The 22,948-nt window shown below is 48.4% G+C and overlaps 1 protein-coding gene across 1 annotated transcript in view; it reads right to left on the bottom strand.

The window, feature by feature from the left end:
- The window catches only part of RB1 (RB transcriptional corepressor 1), a 1,127,005-nt gene that overhangs the window by 279,702 nt on the left and 824,355 nt on the right, over positions 1-22,948 (bottom strand). The window contains exon 18 of the mRNA XM_078657333.1: positions 14,222-14,340. Coding sequence (XP_078513459.1) covers positions 14,222-14,340 — 119 coding nt within the window. The remainder of the gene's footprint in view (positions 1-14,221; positions 14,341-22,948) is intronic.

The following is a 22,948-nucleotide window of genomic DNA, read 5'->3' as shown; positions in this document are numbered from 1 at the left end:
AACATCTGTCGCTAAGAAGCCTATTCATTTCGTGTAGCCTTTCTGGGGTGTGATACCAGTAGGTGGATATTTTTGTGAAGGTTTCTGTGAGGCCCATGTGGTAGGCTGAGTGTCGTGCTCTGTATGAAATACGTTCCCATTCTTTAAGGCTAAGCGTTCGCCCCAGTTCTCTATTCCATCGCTCCCTACCGGGAATGTAGAAGTGGGAAGACGGGAGCTGAAGCAGTTTGTATAGGTCAGTGATAAGTTTGGAGTCTGAGGTGCGGGTGATTAGCCATCGCTCATATGGGAGGAGCCTCCTGTCAGCAGATTCCCTCACACTCGGCTGCAAGGCCCAGTGCCGTACCTGCCAGTATCTCATGCGGTCTGATTCGGTTAACTGATAAGAAGCTTTAAAGCTGTGAAAGGGGATAACTCCATCCGCCGCGTACATATGGAAGAGTGCCCTACAGCCCTTGTCCCTCCAATGTGAGAAGGCCCCTTGTTCCATCCCCGGTGTGAAGTCGGGATTGTCTACAATTGGTGTGAAAGGCGAGGGGAACGTGGTGAGGTCAAATGTGCGATTCGTGGCGTCCCATACTTTCAATGGGACCCGCGTTATGTAAGAAGCATAGAGATTCGAGGGGCGGTGTGGGCGGCGGAGGAAGGGTATGTCTTGTAAAGGGCGTCCGGCCACCGCCTGATCCTGGAAGAGCCAGTGTTTATCGGACTCCCACCTGCTCCATTCCACCAGATATCTTAATTGGGCCGCCTGGAAATATTTGCGGAGGTCGGGAACTCCCAGTCCTCCAGTTTCCGGTGTCAATGTCGTGAGAGTGCGGCGCATTCGGGGTTTACGGCCTTGCCACACAAATCGGGACACGTCAGTTTGCATTTGTGGAATCCAGCCCGTAGGTGGTTGCAAGGGCAGTGCCCGGAATAGATACAGAATTTGGGGTAAGACCGTCATTTTGATCGCCGCCACTCTACCAAGCCAGGAAAGCGTGCCTTTGTTCCATCTCCCTAGTTCGTCTCTCACCTTTTTGCCAACCGCCCCATAGTTAAGGGAAACCATCGCCTGCAGCGTGGGAGCTAACGTAATCCCTAGATATTGCACCTGATCCTTCGACCAGCGCAATGGGAAGAGCCTTTGGAGGTCGTTCCTCGTCGACAGAGTCAAGGAGAGGTCCAGGGCTGTGGATTTCTCCACATTCATCCGAAAGCCGGCTACTGTCTCAAAAGCTTTGAGTTCCGCCATACAGGCGGGTAGGGCCTGCCTCGGGTTTTCCAGCGCGAAAATAACGTCGTCTGCGTAAAGGCTTATTACATGGGTGAAACCCCCCATTCGTACTCCGGTCACGGCCACGTTTTGCCGCACTCGCTGGGCAAAGGGCTCCATGTAGAGCGCGAAGAGAAGGGGGGAGAGGGGACAACCCTGTCTCGTGCCGCGTTCGATATCAAACCGTCGCGAGCCGCAGCCATTCACGCGCACCGCAGCAGAGGGGGATTTGTAGCAATTAAAGACCATGGTTCGGAATTTTTCCCCCATCCCCAGCTTCGCCATGACTCGTTCGAGGTAGGGCCAGTGCACCCGGTCGAATGCCTTTTCCGCATCGACTGAGAGGAGCATACGTTCCCCTGGAATACGTGAGGCCTTTTCCAAGACGTGAACAACACGTTTAGTGTTGTCCACAGTCTGCCGTCCAGGCACGAAACCGGCCTGATCCGGTTCAATGAGGCCAGGGAGGTGCTGCGCCAGTCTCGCCGCAAGAATTCCAGTGTAGAGTTTCAGGTCTAAATTTAGTAAGGAGATTGGCCTGTACGAGCCGCACAGCTTCCTGTCCTTCCCTGGCTTGGGAATGACAGACACTGTCGCTAGTAGCAGATCCGGAGAGATAGCTCCAGGGTCAGAGAAGGAGTTGAATAGTGCGGCCAAGATAGGGCTTAGCGTCCCGCAGAACGTTCTATAAAAGAGGGCTGTATAGCCATCTGGGCCAGGGGCCTTCCCTAGTTTGAGCCTCGAGATCGCCGCCATCACCTCCTCGACCTTAATCTCTCTTTCTAGATAAGCCGCCTGCTCATGGGTCAGTGACGGTAGGGCCACCGAATCCAGATAATCCTCCGCGTCTTCCATATTGGCGGCGTCCGCTCTATATAGATCAGCATAGAAGCGGCGAAAGGTCTCGGCAATTTCAGCGTCACCCGTGATCCCCTGTCCCGCAATTCCTGCCAGTTCCTTCACCTGGCGACTCTGATGGGCCACTCTCAGCTTGGCTGCCAGCAGGCGGCCACATCGGTCCCCCCCAGTATAATATGCGTGTTTGAGGCGCAATGCTGCATATTCCGCCCTATCAAGGTCCAATGAGGACAAGAGTTTCCTCGTAGCTTTCAGCTGTTTCCAGACTCTTGGAGCCCCAGTGCGGCGATGCACAGTCTCTAATTCCCTGACTTTCTGGGTGAGTTCGTCCCGTTTCCGTTTCCTCTCACGGTTATCTGCCGCTGAGATCGCAATAAAGTCTCCCCGTAGCACTGCCTTGAGAGCCCCCCACTGAGTCGACAGGGAAGTATCAGCATTGGAGTTGTGCAGCTGATAGTCCTTGATCGAATCAGTAATGCTTTGCACCACTTCCCTCCTATGTAGGAGGGTGTCCCGGAGCCTCCAAACCCCCCTCCGGGCCGAGCTCGGCTGGAGATGCAGGGTCCCCGAGACCGGTGCATGATCCGACAGAGATAAAACACCCATTTCCGAGGCCGTGGCAAGGTCACGAACAGGGCCAGAGACCAGTAGATAATCAAGTCTGGCATAAGTTTTGTGGGCATGCGAATAATAGGAGAAATCCGTGTCAGTAGGGTGGAGTTCGCGCCAGAGATCATGCAGATCGGATTCAACTAACTGAGCCTTGATTGCTTGTGAGAGTTCCCCAGTCTGTGGGTATCGCTGCGCTGATCTATCTTTCGCGGAGTGAAAGACCAAATTAATGTCCCCCCCTAGCATAATGTGCGTGTCCGGTGAAGCCGTGACCTCCTCTAGAGCCCCGCGTAAAAATCTATCTTGCTGTTCATTCGGGGCGTAAACGGTGCCTACAGTGAACGTGAGAGTACCCACTTTAAGTCTGTAGGCAAGAAGCCTACCTTTTTGTTCTACAAATTTGTGCAGCACCTCCCCTTTAAACGATTTGGACAGAAGAATAGCCACCCCCGCAGTTTTAGTCGTATTGGAGGAAAAGAACTGTGTAGGGAAATGAAGGGACCTCATTCTGTGGCAATCATTAGCTAACAAGTGGGTCTCCTGGAGCAGACAGATGTCCGCCCGAGAGTTTTCTAATAAAGATAGGATGGCCCTCCTTTTCGTGGGGTTGTTTAACCCCTTGACATTCAGGGTCAGTATCTTCAATTCTGCCATGGATGGAATGGATGATTCTGCTTATGTGTGCGAACCAGAGCGTGTGAGAACAGGACGATCGCCAAGCATATACGAATATCTACACTAGCATTCACAAATACCGTAGAAGCACTGGACAAGGTAACTTCCAACTCTCCCTCCCCAACTTCCCCCATCCCCAACATTAAACAACCCTTCCCCCCCATTACTCTCAACACCCACCATAACTCCCCCAGATCCCTTCCCACCCTCCTCAGCAGTGCCCCCCGGGTCATGCTGCCCCCCCGCACCCGTACACCCAAAACTACTTGAAATAGTCCCGGACAAGCCCAAACGGACCAGTCCGTGGAATGTTACCTTAGTGGACGTTCAGCCACACGTAGTCAAACCTTCACCCCCCCCCCCCCATCAATCAAAGCCCGCCATGGAAATACTGCTACTGTGAGTTCCCCCCGGAACGTAGTTAAGCGGTCAGTGCCACCTCTGATGAACCTTCTAGCACCGTGGACGCAGTCCGGACCGCCGCTTCTTGTTCCGCTCTAATCGTTGGAGACCCTGGCCTCCGTGCTGGGTCAGCTGTCCTTCTCCTCCTGCTCGCGGCTCGACGCCAGCCATCGTCAGGCGTGCGCCTCCTTCTAGGCGTCTGGGAGTCTGCCTCCTCTGTGGTGATGCTCAAGATTTCGCAGGCATCCTGGAGGTTCCGCACATGGTGCGTCTCTCCCCGCCACTTAAAGATAATACGAAAAGGGTGCCCCCATGAGTAGGGCGTCTCATGCTGTTGAAGAAAGTCTGTCACAATCCTGAACGACTTGCGCTTCTGCAGCGTGATCGTGGACAGGTCCTGATATAAGGCGACTGGGTGATCCCGGAAAGTGAGAGAGCGTGCCTTTCGAGCCTCTGCCATGATCTTTTCTTTCAGCGGGAAGTCCGGGAGGAACGCTAAGATGTCTGGAGGGGGGCCATTAGCTCGTCTGGCGGGACCCACCCTGTGCGCTCTGTCAATTCTAATGGGGAAGTCATCCCCCTCTCCCAGGACCATGCGGAAGAGTTCTTGCAAGTATTGAACAATGTCTGGGTTCTCTTCCGAGGATGGTACACCCCGGACTCTAATGTTATTTCTTCGTGACCTGTTTTCTAGGTCTTCGTTGTGCAATTGTAGGTCTAGGTGTTGTTCCCGAAGGGTCAGAACTTCCTGCTGGAGAAGAGTTATCTCCTCGGCTTGCCTGTGCGTGGAGGTCTCCACAGTTTCCACTCTCTCGCCTAGGCCCTCCACCTCCCTTCGGACCTCACGCACCTCACCCGCCACTTCTTGTTTGAGGGCTTGGAAGTCTTCCCTCAGCGTCCCAAAGAGAGATTCCAAAAAGGATCTAGTTACCGGGGGTTCTGCTGCTGCACCAGACTGCGAGCTCCCAGCTGCCCCAGGCGAGGAAGAAGCCCTGTCCCCCTTGGTCTGCTGTTTGTTGAGCATCTCCGGGAGTGTGCGGTCGGTGCGATCATTGCGTTTCCCTCCTCTCTGGCCCGCCATGATCAGGCCTCCTCGCCAGTCCGTGCCTTCCTGCACGTGGAATCCGGGCCTCAGGGAGCCTGGTCCCAGCTCGGTGCCAGCGACGATGCGCGTCTGCTCAAAAGAACCCCACCGGTCCCGGTCAGAAGCTCTTCCTCAGGCTGAAGAGGGGGTGTGCCACAGCCGTCCCCACGAGGGTCCCGTAGCTGCCGTTCCGGCCCAGGAGGAGCCGTCCTCGACCCCAGTCGTTACGCCCCTCGATACTGTGGGCTCCGGTCGCACATTCCAGTCCACCTCTGGCTGTTCTAGGTGTCCGTGCAGCCCAAGGATCTCCCAGGGGCAACCCAGCCCGAGCTCCCCGGGCCTCGCGGGTGCTCCGTAGTGCGTGCACAAGGTAGCTGAGGCAACGGGGGCGCCGCTCGTCAGGGGGGGTGACCGTGTTCCGTCGGTGGCAGACCACCTCTGTTAGGGAGCCACCCCGTCGGGCACCGCCTCAGGACCTATCTGCGGCCCTGCGGACCACGTAGCCCCCCCCACTGTCCAGCCAGTACCTCGGTGTGCGGTGTACTCCAGGACCCAGCCGGCGATGCAGATGCTCCAGGCGCTCTACGCGATCTTCCACTCCTCTGGGCCGCTCCACCGCCAACAGCGTGCTGCACGGTACGCAGTTCAAGCACCATGGGCCACGAGGGCGCTGTAACGCCCGGGCGGAGTGTCGCCGGTGCTCCTGGGGCGCCGTGTGCCTGGGGGGTGGATATGGAGCGCCGATAGCAGCCCGCTTCCACTAGGGGGCCGCGCCGCTAAGGGCCGTGCACGGACTCACCCGCTGCCCAGCTAGGCCTCCAGGCCGGGCGCTTGCGTTGTTCCGTCCCCGGTCCCCTCAGCACCTCGGGGCTTGTAGACCTCCAGGTCCCGGCTGAGAAAGCGTCTGGGCCAGGCGCACTGCGTACCGCATCGACGGTGGTGTCCGCCGGACAGCTTGGGCGGCCCGCCCCGGGCAGCCGGCTCACTGTGCAGTCTGTGGCCCTCCAGCGGCCCCGGGCAGGGGTCCATCAACGTCGCTAGCCGCCATCTTAGGGCGCTGGGGGGCAGCGGATTCCTCCCGGGCACCTCACCGCTCCGCTCCGCGACGCTCAGCTGTGCAGCCTGTAGGAGCCAGGGAGCCTCACCCACGCCTGGGCAGTCCGACGCCTTGCTGTTCCGTCCGGGCCGGGGTACTGCTGCAGCCTCGGTTCTAGCCGATCCCGGGCACGGCTCCGGGAAAACGGTAAATCGAGCACCAAATCGTGCGCTGGAGGCGACAATCAGACCGTCGCTCGTTCCTCTATCAGCGGAGCAAGTTTGCGCAGCTCCGGGGGGAATACGCTGCCGAGTTAAGGGCTCGGGCCTCCGATGGGGTCGGGAGCTCTAGTCGACACGTCCTTCTACCCCGCCATCTTGGCCACGCCCCATGTCGACCTTTTTAAAGCACTAATGAAGTGCGTAAGAATTCAGAACCAATTCTATAGCTGCACAAAGTAATTTTATATTTGTCCAAACTCCAGAACTATTAAAGTCATTTTTTTTTTCTGGCAGCCTTGGACAATTTTAATTTATCACCACCTTCTCACTCACTTTTCCACGATCACTACTGCCTTAACCAAAGGTAAAGCTTCCTGGCGGAGGGTGCACACAAAAAACTGACCCAAGGATTACGCACTCACGTGTTTGAATGAGCGGGGACACATCATATACCGCTAAGAGATACCCAAAAAACGCGTGTATGAGGGTCTTTTATTGGGAGACACCCACTTACCTACCTGCAGACCTTGGTTTATGCAGGACAAGTGATCCTTTCCCCTATTGATTATGAACAAAAAGGATGTTACATTTAAAAAGTATGGTGTGACACAAAGCTGCTAACGGATTCTCATCATGGATATGCTCCTGGGTTTGGTTTTGACCTACTACATATTTAGCGGGTGGTCATTCATACTTTTCCGCTGGACAAACACTAATGAGCGTTCGGTGTCTTCCCTTTAAAAATGCCTATGATTACTGTTGGGTGATGTAAAAAACAAGATTCACATGTAGGATAATACTAAATACGTTTTATGAAGCACTTCTGTATCAGGATAGTGAAGAGGGATGGCGCACGTTGCCAATCTGGAATTCTGAGTGTAAGGGAAAGAGCCCTTGGATAAGAGGAAGAACGCTTGCTCTTTATTGTCGAATTCAACAGAAGTTTGCATTGTACTCAGGGCCTCTTAATTTAGACAAATAAAACAGAACCATGTGCATTTCCTCTTCAATGTATCTCAATCTTATAACAAACTTGAATAATAAACAGATACAAAAAAAAAAAACTATTCGGAATGGGTTCTGTCACGTGATACTGAAAAATGTATTTGTAAATTATCAGACATGTGAAATTGTGATGAGCAGATATACCAAGAAATGTTGACTAAACCATTGGCTTTATTTGCTATTAGTGAGATAACTACTCAAGAAATAGGGGTAAAACTGCTTATATATTTTTTTTAATACAGAGAAGACAAATTCAAATATTGTCATCCAGACGGGTCGGACCCACTAAATTCCTTTTACTGAGGGAAACAGAATCTTTTATGACAAATAAACTGCATATACTAAGATATGTGTAAAAACTATAGGCTCTGTTATGTAGTCACATGTGATGTTGGGAAAGGCTATGATGGTGTTGATGCCTCTTTACGTGGATCTATCTAAAGCAGAACACTGTTTTTTCAAAAGACTCGTGAGGTATTTAGTATGCCTGTGCCACTATTCCTACCCAACTTACTGGCAAGAGCAACACAGGTAGGTTAATGGGCAATAGGACCAGGAAAGTGTGGTCTCTATTTTAGTCGGTCTAACTGGGTCTCAGTGGCTCCTTCCCCCTCTGGAACTGCCCCAATTCTGTCCACATAGAAAGGCAGTTCATATGTTGCTTGCTCACCCCTTTCTGCACCAAATACTCTTCTTTTCATTATATCTTCTCATGCTATCGTTTAAGAGATTTTCCACTCCAGAGACAACCCTGCTGTTTGATTACTTCAAAAAAGTTTAGATAGGTGTCTCTGCTTTTCTGACCTTCTGCTCACAATAGTGGTGGCTGGTTACTTCAAAAGTCCCACTCATTCTGTTTCACTCAATCTTACGTCTTACTCACTCTGCCTCATTCTGACTCACTTAGTCTCACTCAGTATTGCTTTAACTCGCTCATTCGATACACTCCATCTTAGTCTCACGCAGTCCCACTAATTCTGACTCAATCAATCTTAGTCAGTTTAGCTGAGTCTCACTCAGTCGCATTCATCCCTAGTCTCACTCATTCATACTCATTCTCCCTCTGACTCACCGAGTCTCAACTCAGTCCCACTTATTCTGACTGAGTCTCAACAGAGACTTTGACCCTAGTTTCACTAATTCTCACTCAGTATCACTCCGATTCACTTACTCTCACTCTATCGAACTAATTCGAACTTAATCTCTCTCATTCTGACTCACCCACTCCGACTGACTCGGTCTCATTCATTCCCACTCAATTTCACTCCGTGTCTCAACTCCGTGTCTCAACTCCATCTCAACTCCGTCTCACTCAGTCCACTAATTCGTAATCATTAACTCACTTAGTCTCACTTATTCTCAATCATTGACTCAATTAGTCTCACTCACTCTGAATCACTTAGGGCCAGATGTAGGTAGCCCAATACCGGTCGGTAACGGCCGAAATTACCGAATTTACCCAAAAATACCGAATCGGTAAAATTCGATATTTTAGAATCGGTAAATGTAGATCACCTACATATGGCCCTTAGTCTTTCTCTGATTCACTTTGACCCAACCAGTCTCACTCATTCTGACACACCCAGACTCTGACTCACTCAGTCTAACTCTGATTAACCTAGTCTCACACACAGTAACACTCAATTACACTCACTGTAATTTTTCCTCACCCATTCACATTCACTCTCACTCTGACTCAGTCGCAAGTACCAGGTTTAAATATTCTCTTTCACCCCTTCCTTTCCCAATTCTGTGACGAAGGTGGGGTGGCAGGCTGACTGGCGTGTAGCTATGGGCACTGCAAACCTTAAGCCTGCGGCACAGCCATGTCTTCCTTTAGCAGAGACATTTTAACATGTCACAGATGGGAGAGGCACTGAGGCGTACCAGGGCCCTGAGGCCAGAGCTACGATTTCACCATCCCTGGACAATCTTTCTGATGGCTGGTGCAAGGGCCTTCAAGCACCTCCACCAACCATCAGTTTCACCAATTGCAGCAGGCTGCTGCTGGGCCCGAAATAGGTTGCCATTTTTGTTTACTATACCAAGAGTGAATAATAACTCTTTGTGTAATATAAAAAGGCTAGAAAGCAAGAATTGTTTAATAAACTTTATTGGGTTTTTCTTTACTCTGCCGGGGATGAAGTAGAGCACCCTCACATACCAAGAAAGCAAGGATAGCGTAATGGTGGAGCCCATAGGGAGCACTGCCACTCCCTCACAGGCTGTTTCATTCACTTTTCTGAGGGTGTCTTCAAACCTCTTTGTAGCTTCTACTTGCTAGATGTTAGAGTGTTGTTATCCTTGAAGGGCGTTGTTAGAACTGGGATTTCTGGTTGGCTAAGGCTTACGCAAAAGCCAGGCAGGAACCACCATTCTAGTCAGGGCAAGGGAGTCACACGCCAAGATAACCCCTGCTCACCCCCTTGGTAGCTTGGCACGAGCAGACAGGCTTATCCCGGAGACAATGTGTAAAGCATTTGCGCACGCACACAACAGCAACAACATCCTAGGCACACCACAAAAGGAACTCCACACAAGGTTATATAAAAATAACTTTTGTATTGTCAAAACACATCAGATAGTAATCACACAATATACATTGTGCCAACTGGCACGGGCGATATTCACACGGGCTTATTTACATCAGGACAGGGCCACGTGGGCCACTGTCAGAATCAGCACTTAGTAGAACTAGCACTCAGAATAACTGTAACACAAACTGACAAATGTAGAACTCCACCAGTTACTACTGGTAAAGGTAGGTACACACTACGCAATACTAATAACCATAGGCCTAGATCACGCATGGACACATAACCTCTCTAGTATAACATACTAGGCAAAGTAAACTCCTAAGCATTAACACATTTAGAAGTATAACACAAGCATAAAGGTAAAGCACATTACGCAGCAATCATATTTAGGCCTAACCAGTATAACTACAGTAGGCAATCTCTCCCTAGTCTAAACACATTAGACCCCCCCCCCCCCAAGAATAAATCACATTTAGGGGCGTACCTCACAGTGGAGTAAACTCTCACTGACATAAAACCCACATAGGTAAAATAACCTCATAATCATAGTAACATCACATTGCGCCAAAATCACATTAGGCAATTACCATCATAAACATAGTAAAATCACATTGCACAAAAATCACATTAGGGCCTTGCGCGCCCTACCCACATACCAGCCCCCTGGCCAACTGGCCATCTCAAGAAAGGGCTCAAATGCCTTGTGTCCAGAATGTCAGGTCGCGCTGCCACGCAGCGCCAGTCAGGGGTGCGCCACCGGTGCAAACCTAAACATTGCAGCTGCCCACTAATTGCTGGGCAGCTGGGAACAACAACAGGGCCTAAACGTTGCAGCTGGCACTTAGTGCTGCGCAGCTGTAGAAGGCCTGGCACCTCTGTGCCATCTCTGTCCCTCCCAGGGACTCTCTATTTCTCATTGCGCCTAAACGGTGCAGCTGTCCACTACTTGCTGGGCAGCTGGGAGGAAAACTGCGGCATGGGCTCTCATGGGCCCTTAGGACAAACTGCGCCGTAGGGGTTGGAGCCACACAGGCTCTCAAACAGCTGAGGGGCGTTGGAGCCCTCTGGCTCTGTGAATTCTCTGCCCCCAAATGGTTGGAGCTCTCTGGCTCTAGGGATCTACATATACCCTGGTGGAGCGCACTAGCGCTCTGAAAATAATCAGGCCCCCAAATGGTGGGGCTTCTCAGGGCTCAACAACCAATGTGCCACCTTGAGCCTCTTAGGCTCCGAAACAAAATGCCTCCAAATCACAGAGGAGCGGCTCACTGCCAAATGGGGCCGCCCGAGACACCAACATTAACATAAGAGCAGCCCTCTGCAGAGCGGGGCTGCTCAGATCACGGCACCAGCAGGGTACGTGACCTCGCACTTCCCACCCCACCCAACCCGACTTTCCCTCACCGGCTTCCTGGACGTGGGGGCAGAGCGTCTCCGTCTCCTCATCGCCCGGTAGCAGCGTTTCTCTCGTGGGCAAAGGCGGGGCTCTCTCTGACACATGGGAGCCCTGCGGAACAGCTGCTCCTTCAGCGAAGACGGGCGTTCTCCAAACACGGACGCGGTTCCACAGACAAGCCCCTCGTGACGTCGCTGCTCCTTTTCCCAAGTCGGCCAATCACAGTGCGGCTTCCGGGACGAGCCCCTCGTCGACGTGGCAATTCCTTTAACGCGGCCCAATCACCTCGCGGCTTACAGGACGAGCCTCCCGCAGACGGCTAATGACAGCTCGGCGCCTCGGGAAAGCTTCTCTCTACCAACCAATCTCAGCGCGGCCCCTCCGGTTCTTTGGCCGCAGCACTGGGCTGAGGACGGTGATTTCTCTGGCGCCAAATGAGGGGTAGGCTCCCTCGTAAGGCCAAATAAACGTAGCAGCGAGGTGGGCACTCGCTGAGGGGGCAGATAAACGGGGTGGCACCCGTAGATTATAATAAAATCGCAAAAGACGCAGGGTGGGCACCTGCGCACCCTGGGGCATACGAAGGGCAGGAGCGCTTCCCACAGCGGGAAAACGACAGCGCTCTGCCCAGGAAAGTAGAATAAAGCGCTCTCAAGGCGCTAGGGCATAGGCAAGCCCACAGGCCCCAGGAATGACCCCTGTAACAAGAAGGGTCCCAGCAACACAGGACAAGGCTTCCAGGGCAAAGAAGGTATCCAAGCCATCCCCAGGCCGGGCAGAGGGGCCCCAGGAAGAAGTCCTCCAGCAATCCAGGGATCCAGGGGCTGGGCAGGGCCCAGGGAGGCAAGGGTTCCCCTGGGCCCAAGCAGCAGCACGCCCCTGGTTGATTCCAGTCAGAAACAAGAACATCTTCAGGGTGTCACAGCACCCTTGTTATACAGCATCTCCCTTTGTCTGTGTCTGCAGGGTGGGGGGAAAACCAGGCGCAGCTGGTTTGGGAGCACTCTTGATGTGCTCAGCCACCCCTCCCATTCACTAGTCAGGCTAGGGTCATCAGTCGCACCACAGGGGGCAGAGCCAGCATTGTGTGGGGAAAGCCCAGCCCTATTCAGGTCCCAGGTGCATCCCTCCCTCACATCAGAATGCTAATCTCAACACTCACCAATGGGCAGACCCATCCTGACTCCTGGAGCCAGGCTCACCAGCCAGTTCCAGCCAATCACACGCCAGACACAAATTACACTAACATGCCAACTTCTAGAGGCATTTATTTATTTATTAAAGAGATTATGCCAACGGCATTTGTTTATCCCCTGATCAAAAAACAATAAGAGTATAGTGATACTTCAACAGGGGTTTGGGTGGTAACACAAAGTTTTCTTTACCCCCTGGGAAATGATTTAACAATTGCAGCTCTTTGTATTGTTTCTTGGCAACTGTAGATTTATTTGTTTAGAAACTTGTGAGCACATTTGTTTTGCATTTAAATACATTTGTTTATTTCTACATGTTTTTCACTGTAAATATTTATGCTTTATGTTTCACCATTTTTGTACATTGTATGGCAAGATGTGAAGTTGATGATGTTCTTTCTCTGGCTTAATATGAAATACGTTTTATAATTATTCATAAAGAAAAACGACATAAATCAAGTGTCAAGATAAACTAATAAAGTTTGGTTTATCTGCATTCATGCATTAATTGTTTGAATCAACATTAGAGGCATAGGTAAATTTTCCTTTTTTGCAGTATTCTGTGGCCCAACCTACCCTCTTTCCCATAGGGCCCAACCCCCCTTTTTGCATAACTTCTAGAAGTGGCACTTCCACACTAGATGCAATCATGCCGCATACATCATTACGCAGCATTCAATCTCACGAGTTCGCACATACCAAACTCGACCCTGCACTCCCCACACATCAGGAACTACCATGGTCACACATATTCCCCATGCATTCCTATGGGAGGGCAGGTCACTCACCACACATACACAGAGAGCTCACACACTTTACACTGTACCACAGTGAAAAAGTGCGCAGAGGCCTAAAATCACCAACACCAGGTTACAGAAACAGGCTAGGCAAAAGCAAAAAGTTTCGGGGTGAACCTGCCAAAAGGGCCAGGTCCAACAGGCGTCAACACTGGATTTTAAGCTATCAGATCTGTGATCCTCTACTGAACAGTTGTCTTGTATATTGTCTGTTATGGGGCTGAGGAAGTTGGTATTGTTTCTGCTGAGTTTGCATTTGTGCAAGCCTATTCTGGGCCCTTTGAAGTAGGCATGGCAAGCAAGACAGGGATGAGACTGACCATTACTAGCCAACGTAAGCTGGTATCTTAAAATTGTGGTGTGGGGATATGGTGTTGGGATGAAGTTGCTTTTGGGACTGTGGTTTGAAGTATTTTGAATCAGGATAAAGTTGGTTATCTATAGACGGATGAAGCCAGACTGGGTCTAAGGTTCAGTATTTCAAAATATGATATTTTGAAACTGGGAGTCTAGGTGTTGGAGAAAAAGAGAATCCTTGTGCGCTTCTAAAGAGCCCTCTAGATACTCCCCGAGATGTGATCTCTTGTTCTGATCTGCATCATGGCTTCTTTTTTTGCAGCAGAGAGAACTTTGGAGCCCAAATGGTGCAGAAAGCATGATGCGATCCCTGCCCGCATATTGTTTGAGGAAAAAGGCAGCATGAGTAAACATTGGGGCCTTTCAACATTTTAAATTATTCAGTTATGCAGGCTTACCTAAAAATACATGGAAGTGCTTACACAACTGAACAAATAAACACCTTATACTGAAGAAGGCTGCTTGGATAGGTGAAAGGGCGACAAATCAAAGCATACTTAACTGCAAGGATATATGGCAGGTTAGCATTAACATGTTGGAACTCAAATATTTTGATAGCTAAGAGTTCTAAATGATAATATCGTGTAAAGATACCTGAAGACATAAGCAAGCAGTTTCTTCACTTCAGGCTTAGGTGTCTCCTTCCAAATATTTCAGCTATGTGAGATGACATTTTTACAGACAAGCACCTCTGAAGCTCTATAACAAGCCACACTGTGTAAGCCAGTCTTCTCTCATCTCATGCGATTATGGTTACTTTGTTTGATCACTTCTAGAATAGTTTACTTACAGATCCGCTGCTGTATGATTATGCTCTAGGGGTTGGTTAAGACTGCTGGTTGGTTCAGGTTGATCTACATGTCCTTCTCGTTCCCTCGACTGCTTAATTAATTCAAATATTGGTGATTCCTAAGGAAAGAAAAAAACATTACTCATGAAACAATTCTTTGATTCCATATTTGCAAACGATGAAGTGGCAGCTTTATTTCTGGTATTCTTGTTAAATTTACATTGTGCAAATGCGGAAAATGTACATATTGACCAAACATATATGAAAATGATTCTAATTAAGCTTTGAGAGGCATCCCTGTAGAGTAAACGGAATCAATTACTATATAAAATGATGTGGTGCTCACAATCAGTATACACCCAACGTGCAGAAAACCAAGCACGTACATCAATGAGCACCTAACGTGGTGGAAGTTGGGGGGGTTAGAGGAGGACAATGTTAAGAATGAAATGATTCTTTAAGTGAGAAAATCTGTATAATGCATACATATGTATATATATACACACACACACGTTTACAAGTTACGTCATCCTTTATGAACGATGTTAAAATAATAATAATGCATGCAGTTTTTATCAGAGGCGCACCACTTCCAAACCACAGATTCCGTTTGTACTGCCCTGGAGAATCACAGATCTCAACTAAGGGTTGTGAAGGGTAGCCTGGATTCATTTGGATTTGGTCACTGCATTTGGTGTTTTCTCTACCTATGAAAATACCACAGATGCACACCTCTCAATTGAAACTGCAGCAATACCGAGCCATCTAGCAGAGTACAGGTCCAAACAACATGGCTCGACTGAGACAGAAGCCAAGCCAGCGGAAATTTGAGGCTGTGACCTGCAGAGTAACTAACAGTTTTTGCGAACGTTGCATTACCACACCACCCTTCCTTATGATTCAATGATCTTCTCAGTGGCAGCTACTAGGCTCAATCTCCTCACAAGTGTGTGAATGACAAATAGGGGTACACAATGTACAGTGTAGCTGAAATGCAACATCCAAAACACATTCATTCAAAGAGGTCAAAACTCCAAACAACATTCTGCACAAACAGTGAGACCACTGACCACGTGCGCACACAGGGCAGAAAGAGGGCCTCACGTGAAACAGGAAGTCTAGCTGACAACCGCAGACACGTGAAAACAGACGGAACTTCTGATAACATACACCAAGAGTGACGGAAGTATCCCATTGCGCGCCCCACTAAAGGCAGAAGATAGGTCAGTGGAGAATTGCGAGACGCGACCTTTCACCCACTACTTTAGATTTAATTGTTTGTTGAAAAAACGGACTATATATTACCATACAATAGCCTGCACACTCAGTAAGGTATGAGACGGGGATGATGGTTACTGGAACGTCACTAAATTCACACCCTCATCAAATTTACACAATCGAGAAAACCAAAATAGGTTTAAAAGTTTAGCACACAAATTATACGAGTTACATAATCTCTCTGCCTCTGATCTGACTTTAATTTGTCAGCACGGGAGCCCATTGTTCCTTCTATGCCCTCACCTTTGTGAAGGTAACAACTAGAAAACATCAGCCTGCACTACTGATTGGAAGACAACAGCCTACAGTACGGATAGAAGACACAGACATGGGTTGTGTGTGTGTGTATGTCGAGGGGTTAAAACTTGACTTCTCTTAAGAGAATCCTCCTGCTTTGCGAAAGCGCACAAATAAAAGCAAAGCATTTAGAATAACGAGAATTTCAAGATATCTATACGGCCCCTCTAAGTATGGTTGAACATGTACTGTAAAGAAATACAGTAAAATGACAGGAAGCCTAACGACACAACAGGTAATGTATGTGAGAGGCATTATTAGGATCTTCTCTTGGCCCCCGCAACTGCCAAGTGCCTTGAGTAGCCTCAGTCTGAGTTGAATAGCATTTCCAAGTCTACCTGACTTAACTAATCAAGTTCCCACAATTTGAAGATATATGTACAAAAAAACCAATAAAAAACATATGGTAGTTCAAATTATATAATAACAGACATAGGCTCAAATTGTGGCTGTGAACAGATTACCAGCTTTCTTGAACAGCAAAGACCACTGGTCAGGAAAATGAGAAAGCATACATCCTCCATCCTCAAAAAGAGCAGTTTGAAGCAGAATTCCAAAGGCTACACATACTTCACTGATGCAAATAATACCAGCAAATAAGGCCAATCTGAGAAGCCAAAATCAACCAATGTCAGATCATAGTTAAGCGGTGTTTAAATATAAATGGTCAATACCAGGCTGTATCACAGAAACTTGAAATAATAAAATGGGCCCCCTGAATAGAAAAAGCCAACTTTGTAAGTGCTGCACAATTTATCTATCAGAGAATGAATCAAAAGTAATGAGTGTGTGGAACAGCACACACGTCTTTGAGGATGTTAATACCTATGGCATTGTGAATTATGTAACAACAAAACAAGCATTGAAAATACAATAGGTCTCGCCTTTGATTAAGTTAAAGCCATTTGCTTTGCTAATGGCATTGTATAGGAAAGCAAATGGCTTTAACTTAATCAAAGGCGAGACCTATTGCATTTTTAATGCTTGTTTATTCTTATTTATAGCCAGGCTGCACTGCAGCCACGCTGCTATACAATATGACTACAACTCGTTGACAAAGTAGGCAATGCCCATCCTGTATGACATTAACAAAAGGTAAAGGCAGATACATAAGTCTCAAAAGCGAGACCCATTGGTTTTGCCAATGTTTGTTAGGTCTCAGCCCAAAACCTCTGTGAGTCTGAGCAAATACGTCAATCTTTTCATGAGTGAAAAAGAAAAAAAATGTAATTTGCCAAAAAATGCTACCACATAATAAAGACAACAATTGAACTCATTACCACTTATAAGAGAAAATATATTTGCAGGCAGATAACATCTGTTATCACAATAAAAGCAGATAACATCGGTCGTCACAATAAACATACATTTCAAAGGAGAGAAGGGCTTCTTTCAAGTGTGTGTGGCATAGTAAAAGATAGCTACACATGGCAAGAGGTTCAACAAGGACAACAGAGAAGAAGAAACAATAAAAGTAGTACCTCGATCACAGCATGATCAGCGTAAGGAAAGGAATCAAGCTTAAGCAATCGGTACTGGTTCATGCCCCAGCCAAAAGAGGAAGAAGTTAAGCCAGCATGTGCTGGACAATTAGAAGGCAGCATATAAGAGTGGCAAAGCCAGCCATTGCTAAGCAATGGGCGGGCTGCAAGCCCCTTTTTGTATACAATACCTTTTACAAGTGAGAGGGCATGCAGTATACGCCCCGTAGCAGGCACACCTAAATATGGCCAAGTCTCAGCATGTGGCTAGAATATTACAAGCAAGCCGGGCTGAAGACGGCTGTAATGCCAGAAACCGGTCCTCGGAAGCTTGTTTCCGGTCCAGGGAAGGCATGGCTTGGCAGTTCGGGCTGGACTGTTCCCATGAGGCACAGGGTCAGACTGATTTGCATATAGCCATGTCTGAACTGGGGTGGCAGAGTGGGCTAAAGAACGGTGATGGATTAAACCCAGATCTTTTGTCTGGGTGTGAGTGTTTGATTGATTCAGATGCTCCGTCCATCACCACCCCTTTTGTACCGCTAGAATATTACAGCATCAGAATCTGGAGCGGGAATAATATTCATTAGAAGCTCCATATTAAATGTGTGATGGAAAACCTCCAACAAAGTTAAGCCTTGCCCGTCCTAGACAGTTTTCAGAATTTAGCAGTGATTGGTATTAGGGGTAAGAAATTGGGAGGCAGGAATAAGTTACCCAAAAGGATCACGTTCTGTCGTATACTCAGCTTTGAAAGAAAGTAGAAAGAATTGCCTTATCTGTTACTGCTAGAACTCCTATGTAAACAATAAAGCGTTCTGAGCTATATATATATATATATATATATATAAAAAACATTATAAATAAATAAATAAATAAAGCAATGCAATCAATTGGAGTGAGTATTTTATCCAGTGGTTCTTTAGTCTGCTCACAGAGAAACGCTCGACTCAGTGACATTTTGCAAACATATCCTCTTAATGGAGCTTCCTTGAATGCCCGCTGTTAAAATACTCTTGCTGGGATCCTGTGAAGCATATTAGATCACCCTTCACATAATCAAATAACTGCTAAGAATACTCAGTAAAATGTAAGTGCACCATCTCAGCGAAGCTAAGAGACTCCTAAAGCACTTGTGAGCGAGATGAAGAGGGTTCAAGGAAGTCAATAACTATGCGTGTTTGAAAGCTCTGTGCTTTGAGACTTCACATTTGTTCTCTAACCTCAGTACTCACTGCTCCCTGCTTGAAATCACGTTATAAGGGGAAGTCCTTACTGCGTGCTGATTGACAAAACACGGGGCAGGATTACTATGGCAGTGTGTCTGCACGAAGCGCGGAGCTCTGGGAAATAAAGCAAGAACCTGTTAAACATATATGTATATAATCTATTGGCAGTCGCTAGTAGATAGTTATAGCTAGGACCTATTTTCCATAGGAAATCCGCAACATTCTATTTGGAATAACTTTGGCGCCGGTTGAAGAATCGTCGCAAAATTTTCAAAACTGGTGGGGCGATCCGGTCCGCTCCTATCCTTAAAGTCTTGGGGTGATTCGTCAAGCGGGGCCGAGAAAAAAGGGGGTCCCAAAATGTGTTTTCCCCATGCAATTTCCCATGGGACCTTTAGCTGCAGCTACAGCCCGAACTGCTGAACGGAATTACATCACATTTGGCAAAGAGGTAGTCCTTAGTTCAGACTCGTGCCTTTTGCCTAAATGGTGTAGATCCATTCAGTAGTTCCTCCGAAAATCACAGTTAAAAGCATATATATATCTATGGCCGCGGAGGATCCGCGCGCCCTAAGCGCACCCTGCCGTGCACGAGCTGTATTCTGATTTGCTGTCAACACTCCGAATCAGGAAGTTTTGGCAGCCATCTTGTGCCTCGGGAGAACCAAGGCACAAGAAACCTAATAAACAAACGTGAAAAACACGAAAAGGGGGCAGGGTAGAAACAGCCTGATCCCCTAGGCCTGCTAAGGGGCTCCTAAAAGGATCCCCAAGGCAAGATTTTATTATCATTTTTAAATCAGCAAGATCTGCGTCGGATGCGCGGATCTTGCCGATTGAAAAAAAAAATGAAGTGAGGTATCCCACACTTGGATGATAATTAGCCACCGGGGGGCACAAATCCTGGGGTCATGCTTACAAAAAAAGTGTGGGGGGGCCCAATCCCCCCCACACTGCCCCTTGGGCCGCCACCCCCCAGGGCAAATTATAAATAATTGCCGGGGGCACACGGCCCCCCGCAGCCCTGACGACCGCCACCCCCTAGGGCTCCACTCCATTGACATTGCAGGGGGCACATAGACCCCCCCGCCCCCGCAGCCCCGGGGACCGCCAACCCGGGGCTTTAAAAAAAAATAATGAAATACCCTTTGTGGGGGGGCTCAAGCCCCCCCCACACGCCCCGGGGACCGCCACTTCCCCGGGGCTCTATGTTGTAGAGCATTTTAGGACCCTAGTGTAATTTTCCAGATTTATGTCCTTATATAGGTATAAATCACCATGTCCATATATAGGCATAGAAATCATAACCATATTTAGACATAGCTCATGCAGTCCAAATATGGCAAGGCTACTTCCACTAGTTCTGAAAATCCACAACGATTTCTTGGAAAACTCTGCTTCAGCAGATAGGGACTTTCCCTTGCTTGAATATTGATTTACCCAAGAACTCATGGAGTTTTCAAAGAACTGAGAATCTTTCATGACGTTATTATGTCCACCTTTACGTCAATCTCGGCACCTTCAAGGTATAAATATGCCCACACTTGCCTTAGCAAACACACGGTGGTTTGGAGCAGGTCGACTATCTACTTGCCCGACACATCCTGCTACAGCAAGTGCCGAAGGAAGCCGACCCTCCAGCAGACGCACTGAGAGAGACGAAGTCTTTTCTCTGGCCGAGAAATCCAGCTCCAGTGTTATCAAGCTACCCTTGCGGGTTGTTGGGAAATCGGAGACTGACCTCCTTCATTCTATAACCAAGTAACGGAGCTGATTAGACCCTAAGAGAAATCTTGGATAGATTCTTGGCAAAAAGAATGCTAACTTTATGCTACACCTCACTTACTTCTTCCCTCGTGTTAAACTCAGGTTAGGTATATCGGAGTAGGCGTATTTTAGAAGCACCAGTTGAGTACTTTTTAGCCTTTGTTATTTATGTATGTATTTATATATGGTCTAGGAACCATACAATGCTTTTACAGTATTATTTTATCCTTCTCTTCATACTGTACGCATTATACTTTGCAACAAGTCTTACGATTGTAGCAGTTCATTTCTTCTGCATGAGAAAGAAGACTGTTCAATAAATACTTTTATTGAAAACGCCCGTCTCTCTATTTCTCTGCACCTCTGGTGAAACGAAGCATGCACGAATGACTGAGTAAAATATCTATCTATTGTTTCCACGACTCTGAAGATCAGTTTTATCTTGGGGAAACAAAGTTGTCATGTTTATGCGGTTGTCAGAATCTAAATCCCTTCTTGTGAATTCGAGAACGTTTCTAGTGACCTCTGAGCTAGCTGGCACTCACAATTAAGTCTAATGTATTCGATAGCGACCCAGTAGACATAGGTCCTACGTCACATCTATAGGATATATTATTCCAATGCACAGAGCCTATTGGGAATATAGGAAATCCACTACAACTAAAGAGGCAAATTAGGGGGTCACAGACCCCGCAGCCCCGGGGACAACCACCCCCCGGGGCTTTGAAACAGGTGGGAGGGGGCCGCACGGCCTACCCTCCTGGAGCCCTCGAGGGCCCTGGGGTCCGCCACCCCAGGGCCGGCTCCTGCAGTGTCCCGGGGTTCCCACCCCCGGGACATTGCTGCTTGCAATGACAGGGCGGGAGCCTCGCGGGTTCCCACCCTGCCGGGAAACCTGCTCTCTCTGCCAAATAGCAAAGCAAATTGCTTTTCCACATGGGGAGCAGCATGTTAGCTGCTCCCCATGTGGAAAAGCAATCCCGGCTTCTGCAAGACGCGGGACTGTGGGGGGATTGGGGACCCCCCCCATTGTCCCCAACGGAGTGGGCCAGCCCCGGGGGATGGGGTCCCCGGGGCTATTAGTTGCCCAGGAAGGGGGGGGGGGGGGGGGGAGGGCACGTGCCCCCCCTACCCAAAATGAAAAAAAAAAAAATAATAAATAAAAAAAGGCCGGCCCCGGGGGATGGGGTCCCCGGGTTCATAAATGGCCCAAAGAGGGGGGCAAGGCAGCCTCCCTCCTATATGGAAAATAAAAAAAAGGCCATGCCCCAGGGGATGGGGTCCTGGGGCCCATTATGGCCTTGAGAGGGGGGCCACGCGGCCCCCTTCCTGAATTTTTTGTAAAATAAAAATGAATTAGGGGGCAGGCCCTGGGGGATGGGTCACCAGGGCCAAAAAATTGAAAAAAAAGAAGGGCTACACAGACCCCTTTATAAAATAAAATAAAAAATGGCATTGTGCCGGAGGCCACGCCCCCTCATTGCATCACTATGCAAAAGCGCCAGGCGCGTTTGCAGAGGGGGAAATAATTCCCCTTAAATACTGTGGGTCCCTGGGGGCCAACTAGCCCTCCAGAAACCTCCAGTTTGCGCCAGGGGGCTGCATTGCAGAAGTGTTCTGAAGCCACGCCCCTATTTAAACCTCTCTGCAACGCAGCTCTGTGGCGCTTACTGGAGGTAGCTGGTGGGCCAGTTGCACCCCAGGGACCCTCAGTATTCAAGGCGAGTGGTGAAGGGAGGGGGCGGGGCCTGAGTTCACATGTGTGCAAACACACTCTGTGATGCGTTTTAAGTTGGGGGACGCCCCCTTCCTTCACCACTGTGCAAACGTGCACCATTGAAATTCCTTTGTTATAGTTAGTTGTACTAACTATAACTCGCGCGCCCGCAATCCACTGCTGATGATGTCACATATTACATCATTCATGACCTGGTCAGTAACATCACTGATGACATCACTGATGACATCTCAAATGACATCATCCACGTGACAATCTGATACACCTCATCATACACTAGTATAACCTTTCAACACTCATTATCAAATATGGAGTACCACATTTGAAACCATTGGCACACCAATACAAGTTTCTAAAAACCCACTCAGTCGTTCCTACATCTACACACACATCTAAACACTTACTTATAGATTCACTCATACATGCTAACAAAGATCAGTAGAACACTATGAAATATACTTATACACCTACATCGACATTACACACCAGGACACATCCAATTCACTTATGCAGTCATCCTACTCACTTATGCAAACAACTGATCATACTTACATTTACTAAGCTACACACTTATACAAACACCACTTTATTTATTTATATAGATAGTAACTCATACTCAACAACCACCTGCATTTTGCCGTCAAAGCTTCACTGAAACAAGTAAAACAAGCGCAGTTCAGCAAAGTCAGCCGCGTGTTTACTTTCACATCGTGCTTTAACTTAAAGTGAAATCGCGATGCGAAAGTAAACTTGCGGCTGACTTTGCCAAAGCTGAGCGAGAAAAAAAAGTGCATAGGGAGTAATGAAGGGGAGAGTGTCACGCTGCCGGTAAAAGATCAAATCCCGGGGGGGCGTGGCCAAAAGGAGACAAGGCGGCAACAAAGGAGGGACCAAGACGCCTCCTTTACAATGAGAAGCCCGTGTTTTGCATGAAAGA

The sequence above is a fragment of the Lissotriton helveticus genome, chromosome 8, assembly GCF_964261635.1.
Source record: "Lissotriton helveticus chromosome 8, aLisHel1.1, whole genome shotgun sequence".
NCBI lineage: Eukaryota > Metazoa > Chordata > Amphibia > Caudata > Salamandridae > Lissotriton > Lissotriton helveticus.
This window is presented reverse-complemented; position numbering and strand designations above follow the sequence as displayed.